This window comes from Littorina saxatilis, linkage group LG16 (genome assembly GCF_037325665.1).
Source record: "Littorina saxatilis isolate snail1 linkage group LG16, US_GU_Lsax_2.0, whole genome shotgun sequence".
NCBI lineage: Eukaryota > Metazoa > Mollusca > Gastropoda > Littorinimorpha > Littorinidae > Littorina > Littorina saxatilis.
In genome coordinates, this window is record NC_090260.1 from 25965085 (window position 1) to 25975314 (window position 10230).

General features: G+C 40.8%; 1 protein-coding gene across 3 annotated transcripts in view; it reads left to right on the top strand.

Annotated features, from left to right (window-relative positions):
* LOC138950683 (cysteine-rich motor neuron 1 protein-like) overlaps positions 1 to 10230 on the top strand; it is a 44603-nt gene that overhangs the window by 2049 nt on the left and 32324 nt on the right. For all 3 annotated transcript variants that reach the window (XM_070322397.1, XM_070322398.1, XM_070322399.1), the window contains exons 2-4: positions 282 to 377; positions 1818 to 1913; positions 9046 to 9141. In XM_070322397.1, the coding sequence (XP_070178498.1) occupies positions 282 to 377; positions 1818 to 1913; positions 9046 to 9141 (288 nt within the window). The remainder of the gene's footprint in view (positions 1 to 281; positions 378 to 1817; positions 1914 to 9045; positions 9142 to 10230) is intronic.

Here is a 10230-nt window from a genome sequence, read left to right on the forward strand (position 1 = left end):
CTGAATGTCTATCAAAGCTAATTCACTCTAATTAGGCCTAACGGTTAACATAAAAGAGAAGGACTACCAAACATAAAATGAAATTTCTTCGCTAGTTCTTGAAACCTTACATTATTAGCAGCTATTGTGTTTTTTTAAGCGTAGCAATAGGGTCCGATGTTTAGACGAGACAAGTATAATGCCGACGAGTCGAAGACTTGTGTCTGTGTCTTTCTTTCTGTGTTTGTATCTGTGTCACTACTGTGTATGCATACCTACAATGTTAGTCTTTTATAAAACAGTGTGCCCAAAAACCAAGTGCCCACCCAACTGTTCCCATGGCTACGATTACAGCGCTGATGATTACGGGTGTAAAACCTGTGCCTGTAAACCTTACGGTGAGCACACTAGACGATGTTCGGAAATAACTCTGTCGCGTTTGTGTACGTTGTGAAAGAGTGACTGCTCTTACTTTCTGTTAGTCAACCTTTCCCAGTGTATGTCAGTCAACCTTTCCCAGTGTATGTCAGTCAACCTTTCCCAGTGTATGTCAGTCAACCTTTCCCAGTGTATGTCAGTCAACCTTTCCCAGTGTATGTCAGTCAACCTTTCCCAGTGTATGTCAGTCAACCTTTCCCAGTGTATGTCAGTCAATAGCTAGGGGTGTGTCTGTCAACCTTTCCCAGTGTATGTCAGTCAACCTTTCCCAGTGTATGTCTGTCAACCTTTCCCAGTGTATGTCTGTCAACCTTTCCCAGTGTATGTCAGTCAACCTTTCCCAGTGTATGTCAGTCAACCTTTCCCAGTGTCTGTCAGTCAATAGCTAGGGGTGTGTCTGTCAACCTTTCCCAGTGTATGTCAGTCAACCTTTAACAGTGTATGTCAGTCAACCTTTCCCAGTGTATGTCAGTCAACCTTTCCCAGTGTATGTCAGTCAATAGCTAGGGGTGTGTCTGAAACACGTCGACGAGGAGCATGTGTATAGAGCTTGCCTCACTAAAAGCAAGGGTATTCACTCTTTCACAACCCATACAAACGTGTGTGTGTGTATGTGTGTGTGTGTGTGTGTGTGTGTGTGTGTGTGTGTGTGTGTGTGTGTGTGTATGTGTGTGTGTGTGTGTGTGTGTGTGTGTGTGTGTGTGTGTGTGTGTGTGTGTGTGTGTGTGTGAATACGAATACGTATACGAATAAACTTAATTGTCATGAAACGTAGTGTTTATAAGACACGGGAAGATAAATAACCAAATGATTTCATTGTTTCTCTTTTTGGAAGCAATTATATACAAATTCTCCCAATTTAGTTTGTACATTGTCTACTTGCAAAAGTTGACTTTTGTGTGTGTGTGTGTGTGTGTGTGTGTGTGTGTGTGTGTGTGTGTGTGTGTGTGTGTGTGTGTGTGTGTGAGTGTGTGTGCGCGCGCGCGTGTGTGTGCGCGCGTGTGTGTGCGCGGGTGTATTTGCGCGCGTGTGCGTGCGTGAGTGAGTGTGTGTGTGTGTGTGTGAGCGTGTCTGTGCGCGCGTGCGTCTGTGTGCGTGCGTGCGTGTGTGTGCGGGTGCGTGTGCGTGCGAGCGTGCGTGTGTGTGAGCGTGTGTGTGTGTGTGTGTGTGTGTGTGTGTGTGTGTGTGTGTGTGTGTGTGTGTGTGATTGCGTGCTGGCTAGCTCGCAGGGGCAAATGTAAAACATTTGCACATTTGTTCTTCTTTCCCGTTGTAATGGCCGCTGTAATTAGAGCTTAACAAAACAATGTAACGTTAGAGTAACTGTAGTGAAGAGTGTCCAAAAGAGAGAGAAAAAAAAGAAAAAAAAAAAAAAAAAAATGTTGGGTTTTTGTGTACAGAGTGCCCAGAAGTGAAATGCCCACCCCGCTGTTCCCATGGCTACGAGTACGGCGCTGACAGCAATGGTTGTAAAACCTGTGCCTGTGAAGCTTATGGTGAGAACTGCAGGTTTTGCTTGTTAAAGCTAGAGTGCTTCCCGTGTAAACGATTTGCCTCACCATCTGGTTTTTTTATAGAATAAAACCATCCCTCTACTTGGACTCACACCCAGAATCAACTGCATACCAGTCTGCCTTATAGGTCCTTCTTGACGGCGAATTTCTGGCGTGGTCTTTATATTTTTATTTTGATAATTTTTGATGACGTTTTCTCTGTGTGTTTTTTATAGTGTGCCCGGATGTCAAATGCCCGGATCACTGTTCCCATGGTTACGAGGACAGCAATGACAAATACGTAGAGGTTACACGCCGAGTCTCAGTGATTATTAAAAATAATGGTCGAAGTTTGCGGATCATGAAAAATGCGAGCTTTAGCGAGCTTTTTCATGACCGCGAACTGAGACCATTATTTTTTATAATCACTGAAACGAGGTGTGTAACCTCTTTATTCCTCCTTTCTTCAGTTATTCAAAGAAAAGAGGAGGTTTTTTGCGAAAGTTTGATCGAATCCTATTCACTCAACCAGTTAACCTGCGCAGGCGATCGATTAATGCGCGGTTGTATAGTTCCGTGCAAATCATTCCATTCTGTTAACACTTCTTGTCAGTTTTCCTATTTTGGACTCAAATCAAGTACACAGATATGCTGTTATTCTGCTGTGGCGGCAAAGGCAGATATTGTGTGTTCTGTATATGTTTTGGTATCGCTTAGGATAATGTTCTTTCGTCAAATGGGACTAGCAGACGAACTTTTGCACCCGTGTTCCAACGTTAAAAACTGTATGAAGTTCAGTTTTCTGGGGAAAATAGTGTATGAAACCGCTTTATGTTGTTTAAATTGATGAGATGTGTGCATTTGGTTGCATGTGATCTGTTTATTAAATGAAATATTGTTGAAAACTGACCGTCGGATTGCAGTCTGTTGTCGAAGAAACTGAGTGAAAAGAAGGAGAACTACTCTTGTCGCTAGACAAAGTATGAGTTACTTGCCTTGCGGGAAATTGCTTGTGATGAACGTTTGAGCACGGCAAATCTAGATTCAGAAAACAACCGAACTCATGGATTTTATATGAAGATTCATGTGTTCAGGCCTGTAGTTGTTAATTTAAATGCGGTATGTTTGTATTGTTTGCTCCAGAGATGTATACTTCGTACGTTAGAGCGTTCGGAACTTTTCAGTCGCAAAAAGTAGTACCGAAACAGAACAACTTCTCAACCCATTGCACTATCGAGGATTCAGGCTGTTGCTGGGTCGTTATTTGTTTGGTTGCTGGGTCATTATCGAAAAATAACTACCCCTACAAGTTTACAGAGGTAAAGAAGCAGAGGGGGGAATAAGGATGTAAAATATGTGTCTGCAAAAAGTTTGGTGAGTATGATTGACATTTACGTGGCAAAACAAATATTTCCTGGGTAGTTCTAAAGCCCGTCCTTAATTAAGACCCAAGTCGACTTCGCGAAGCTTTTTGAAGTCTTCATACCGAAAACCCGCAGCTACGACGAAGTACTTTGTCCCCTTCTTCGCTTCGCAAGTTTTCACATGCGAAGCTTTTTGAAGTCTTCATACCGAAAACCCGCAGCTACGACGAAGTACTTTGTCCCCTTCTTCGCTTCGCAAGTTTTCACATGCGAAGCTTTTTGAAGTCTTCATACCGAAAACCCGCAGCTACGACGAAGTACTTTGTCCCCTTCTTCGCTTTGCAAGTTTTCACATGCGAAGCTTTTTGAAGTCTTCATACCGAAAACCCGCAGCTACGACGAAGTACTTTGTCCCCTTCTTCGCTTCGCAAGTTTTCACATGCGAAGCTTCTCCGAAAGGGAAACTTCCAAAAAGACGTTTTCAGGAAATATCTCTGTCATAATGTTTATGCGGTTTGGCAGAGTTGCTCGCGGTTGACCTTGCAGCTAATATGGAAAGCCGTTTGGCTCATAACCATTACACGCGTAAAAAATGATTAATACACGTGTTATAAATGATTATTACAGGCGTGATAAATGATTAATACACGTGTACCCCCCGCGGGTTAGAGGGAATAATTTTCCCGATGCTCCCCAGCATGTCGTAAGAGGCGACTAACGGATTCTGTTTCTCTTTTTACCTTTGTTAAGTGTTTCTTTGTAAAGAATTTAGTCAAGCAGTATGTAAGAAATGTTAAGTCCTTTGTACTGGAAACTTGCATTCTCCCAGTAAGGTAATACATTGTACTACGTTGCAAGCCCCTGGAGCAAATTTTTGATTAGTGCTTTTGTGAACAAGAAACAATTGACAAGTGGCTCTATCCCATCTCCCCCCCCCCCCCCTTTCCCCGTCGCGATATAACCTTCGTGGTTGAAAACGACGTTAAACACCAAATAAATAAATAAAGAAAGAAATACACGTGTAATAAATGAGTAGCACACGCGTAATAAATGATTAATACACGTGTAATAAATGATTAATACACGTGTAATAAATGATTAATGCACGTGTAATAAATTATTAATACACGTGTAATAAATAATTCATACACGTGTAAGAAATGATTAAATACACGTGTAAGAAATATTTCACGCACGTGTAAGAAATGATTAAATACACGTGTAATAAATATTTCACGCACGTGTAAAAAATGATTAAATACACGTGTAATAAATATTTCATGCACGTGTAAGAAATGATTAAATACACCTGTAATAAATTAAATCTTGAATCGGAAAATATACGACTTGCAAAGCAACAAATCTCGTCTATACTACTTCCGGTTCGCGCGCGAGTGATCTCTTAAAATGGCAACGCCGCAAGAGGGGATTTTTTTTTTATCAGACCCGCCAAAATGTGAACCATTGCATCAACTTGTTGCAGTCTGGTAATGAGCCAGAAGAAGTTTGCGATGAAGACGCATATAGTGTTTTTCATGTGGATTCCCAGTCCGAGTTTTTAAGTCGCTTAACCACGTGACTCCTGCATTTTAAACGCTTGTTAGAAATGATTCTTACACGTGTAATAAATAATCAATACACATGTAATAAATGATAAAGACACGTGTAATACATATTTCATGCACGTGTACGAAATGATTAAATACACGTGTAATAAATGATTAAATACACGTGTAATAAATGATTAATGCTTGTGTAATAAATGATTAATGCTTGTGTAAGAAATGATTAAATACACGTGTAATAAATACACGTGTAATACATATTTCATGCACGTGTAAGAAATTATTAAATACACGTGTAATAAATGATTAAATACACGTGTAATAAATGATTAATGCTTGTGTAATAAATGATTTATACACGTGTAATAAATGATTAATGCACGTGTAATCAATGATTAATACACGTGTAAGAAATGAGTAATAACACGTGTAATAAATACCGGCACGGTTGGCCTAGTGGTAAGGCGTCCGCCCCGTGATCGGGAGGTCGTGGGTTCGAACCCCGGCCGGGTCATACCTAAGACTTTAAAATTGGCAATCTAGTGGCTGCTCCGCCTGGCGTCTGGCATTATGGGGTTAGTGCTAGGACTGGTTGGTCCGGTGTCAGAATAATGTGACTGGGTGAGACATGAAGCCTGTGCTGCGACTTCTGTCTTGTGTGTGGTGCACGTTATATGTCAAAGCAGCACCGCCCTGATATGGCCCTTCGTGGTCGGCTGGGCGTTAAGCAAACAAACAAACAAACAAACGTGTAATAAATATTTCATGCACGTGTAAGAAATGATTAAATACACGTGTATGAATTATTTATTGCACGTGTAATGGTTATGAGCCAAACGGCTTTTCCATAGCATAAGAAAACAAGTCGCGTAAGGCGAAAATACAATATTTAGTCAAGTAGCTGTCGAACTCACAGAATGAAACTGAACGCAACGCAACGCAGCAAGACCGTATACTCGTAGCATCGTCACTCCACCGCCCGTGGCAAAGGCAGTGCCCATGGAATTGACAAGAAGAGCGGGGTATTCGTTGCGCTGAGAAGGATAGCACGCTTTTCTGTACCTCTCTTCGTTTTAACTTTCTGAGCGTGTTTTTAATCCAAACATATCATATCTATATGTTTTTGGAATCAGGAACCAACAAGGAATAAGATGAAAGTGTTTTTAAATTGATTTCGAAAAAACAATTTGATAATAATTTTTATATATTTAATTTTCAGAGCTTGTTTTTAATCCGAATATAACATATTTATATGTTTTTGGAATCAGCAAATGATGGAGAATAAGATAAACGTAAATTTGGATCGTTTTATAAATTTTTATTTTTTTTTACAATTTTCAGATTTTTAATGACCAAAGTCATTAATTAATTTTTAAGCCACCAAGCTGAAATGCAATACCGAAGTCCGGGCTTCGTCGAAGATTACTTGACCAAAATTTCAACCAATTTGGTTGAAAAATGAGGGCGTGACAGTGCCGCCTCAACTTTCACGAAAATCCGGATATGACGTCATCAAAGACATTTATCAAAAAAATGAAAAAAACGTATGGGGATTTCATACCCAAGAACTCTCATGTCAAATTTCATAAAGATCGGCCCAGTAGTTTAGTCTGAATCGCTCTACACACACACACACACACACACAGACACACAGACACACAGACACACGCACATACACCACGACCCTCGTTTCGATTCCCCCTCGATGTTAAAATATTTAGTCAAAACTTGACTAAATATAAAAAAGATAAATTACACGTGCAGTAAATAATTTATACACGTGTAAGAAATAAATACACGTGTATAAATTGTTTATTACATGTGTATGAATTATTTATTACACGTGTAATGGGTATGAGCCAAACGGCTTTCCATAAGCTAAGACCCGCGAAAACGGCGAACAACTAACTCTGCTGAGTATGTTACGCAGTGTGCGCTCAATATGATACACTTTTCTTCAAATATGTTCAGGATTCGTGGCAACAATAATCACTGGCCCGCAGTGATCGCTGACAACATGTTTTGACTGAGGTCACGTGTATATGGCTTGAGGTCACGTGGGTTCAGGCGGGAAAAACGGGTGCTTATAGCGATCACTGCAAGCAATCGGCAAACGAATCGTGGCTCCGATGTCCATATTTATTAAGCACAGGCTATCATATCGAGGGGAGAAACCCCGTGTACTTTAGAGATCACTGTAAGCAATCGGCAGCGAATCGTGGCTCCGATGTCCATATCTATTAAGCACAAGCTATCATTTCGAGGGGGGGGAACCCGTGTGCTTTAGCGATCACTGCAAGCAATCGGCAAACGAATCGTGGCTCCGATGTCCATATTTATTAAGCACAGGCTATCATATCGAGGGGGGAACCCGTGTGCTTTAGCGATCACTGCAAGCAATCGGCAAACGAATCGTGGCTCCGATGTTCATATTTATTAAGTACAGGCTATCATATCGAGGGGGGGGGGGGGGGGGGGGGAACTCGTGTGCTTTAGAGATCACTGCAAGCAATCGGAAGCGAATCGTGGTTCCGATGTGCATATGTTTGAAAGCAAAGGCTATCATTTCAAGCGACATTATCGAGCGAGTTATTTCTGATCATCGTCTTTTGTTCCTACAAGGGAGAAGTTCAAACGCGCGGTCCTTCTCGTGGCTAAATTCTTTCCGGTGTGGAACAAAATGTGCGGCTATTTTGTCTTTATAATCTCCCGCGTGTTTTGTCTTATTCCTTTCCAGGAAATTACTATACAACCTTGTTGTCAAAACAAAACAAGTCACGTAAGGCGAAATTACTACATTTAGTCAAGCTGTGGAACTCACAGAATGAAACTGAACGTAGTCCGCCGCTCGTGCAAAAGGCAGTGAAAGTGACGAGCCTGTTTGGCGCGGCAGCGGTTGCGCTGTGCTTCATAGCACGCTTTACTGTACCTCTCTTCGTTTTAACTTTCTGAGCGTGTTTTTAATCCAAACATATCATATCTATATGTTTTTGGAATCAGGAACCGACAAGGAATAAGATGAAATAGTTTTTGAATCGATTTCGGAAATTTAATTTTGATCATATTTTTTATATTTTTAATTTTCAGAGCTTGTTTTTAATCCAAATATAACATATGTATATGTTTTTAGAATCAGAAAATGACGAAGAATAAGATGAAATTGTTTTTGGATCGTTTAATAAAAAAATAATTTTAATTACAAGTTTCCGATTTTTAATGACCAAACTCACTCATTAGTTTTTAAGCCACCAAGCTGAAATTCAATACCAAACCCCGGGCTTCGTCGAAGATTGAATTGCCAAAATTGCAATCAATTTAATTTAAAAATGAGGGTGTGACAGTGCCGCCTCCACTTTTACAAAAAGCCGGATATGACGTCATCAAAGGTATTTATCGAAAAAAAGAAAAACATGTCCGGGGATATCATATCCAGGAACTCTCATGTCAAATTTCATAAAGATCGGCCCAGTAGTTTAGTCTGAATCGCTCTACACACACACACACACACACACACACACACACACACACACACAAACACACACACACACACACATACACCATGACCCTCGTCTCGATTCCCCCCTCTATGTTAAAACATTTAGTCAAAACTTGACTAAATGTAACAAAAAAATCGGCAAAATATAGATATGTCGTCGTTTTAAGGAAAGTGCTTTACAGTGCGCAGAAAAATAATAGTTGAGGACGTTTGTTCACTGGTCACTAGTAGGGAAGATACTCTGCATGTTTTGTAACATGTCTGTGAGAACTATGGAATGGAAATACATTTGTGTATGTGCTTGCGTGTGTTTGTGTGTGTGTATGTGAGTGTGTGTGTGTGTGTGTGTATGTATGTTTGTTAGGGTGTGTGTACGTGTGTGCATGTGAGTGAGTGTGTTGGGTTAGATTGTGTGTGTGTACGTGTGTGTGTGTGTGTGTGTGTGTGTGTGTGTGTGTGTGTGTGTGTGTGTGTGTGTGTGTGTCGGTTTCTATGTTCGTGTGTGTTTGTGAGTCTGTGTCTGAGTATTTATCGGTCTTTTGTCTGTCTGTGCCTCTCTCTCTGTCTGTCTGTCTGTCTGTCTGTCTGTCTGTCTGTCTGTGGGCGCACGGTTGCGGGTCTATGTCCAACCTGTTTGTGGCTCCATGGGCCTGTGAGCCTGTATGTACATATATGTATCTGAGTTTGTGTGTATTTCTCATGGATCACAGAGTGCCCAGACGTGAAATGCCCAGACGACTGTTCCCACGGATACAATTACACATCGGATGACTATGGGTGCAAAACGTGCGCCTGTAAACCACACGGTGAGTGGGGTCGACTTTCGCAAGATAACCTTGACTAAATATATATATATATATATATATATATATATATATATATATATATGAAACATCAGAAATTGTGAAAGAAACAATTGAAAGTCAGCAGAGACTTTCTTCCGAGATTTGTTAAAATCTCTTAGCAGAGAAAGAGAGAGAAATAAGTATCCCTTCACAGACAGCCTATTGGGAGCATCAGACCCTCCTCAAGCGGGACCGAGATTTACAGAGCAAAGTCCCTTTGTGGGGGACGTATCGCAAGGTAATCTAGTCCTGAGGAGGACCATTGTATTTGTACCTAGACCAGACACGTGTTTCGACACTATTGTGTCTCATCAGTGGTCAGGTGGTACTGATGGAGAGAGTTGTCAACCCATGGTATCCAACTAAGAAGCAAACCATTCTCTGAATGGTAGCTTCTGTTGGCATGGGAGACTACCCTCATCTGACAAACCCAAGAGGATATCTGTGAAGGGAAACACTTTGATTTAAGGCCAAAGTGAAGAATTGATATTTATTAAGAAAGAATTTAGAAATTTAGACAAGTTTTAACCAAGAAATTAGGTTAAAACAAGGGAAATTTGAAAAAGCCTAAAGGGAGGTAACTCTGTACCAGCCTGCAGATCCAGAAATGGATACGCGAACAAGTTAGATCTAATTTTGAAAAGGTTAAACAGGAAAAGCGGTCAACTTTTCACTGCTGTTCAACACAGGACTTGGTAAAGAAGAAGTTTTCTGCTTTATTCAATTGGATCGTTTTAAAGGCGATGCAACTTTCACGGTGACCACATTATAAAACATCAGAAATTGTGAAAGAAACAATTGAAAGTCAGCAGAGACTTTCTTCCGAGATTTGTTAAAATCTCTTAGCAGAGAAAGAGAGAGAAATAAGTATCCCTTCACAGACAGCCTATTGGGAGCATCAGACCCTCCTCAAGGGGGACCGAGATTTACAGAGCAAAGTCCCTTTGTGGGGGACGTATCGCAAGGTAATCTAGTCCTGAGTATATATATATATATATACTAGAGGATGATGGGGTCTGGCGGCTTTTGTCTGTCTGTATGTTCTGGCAT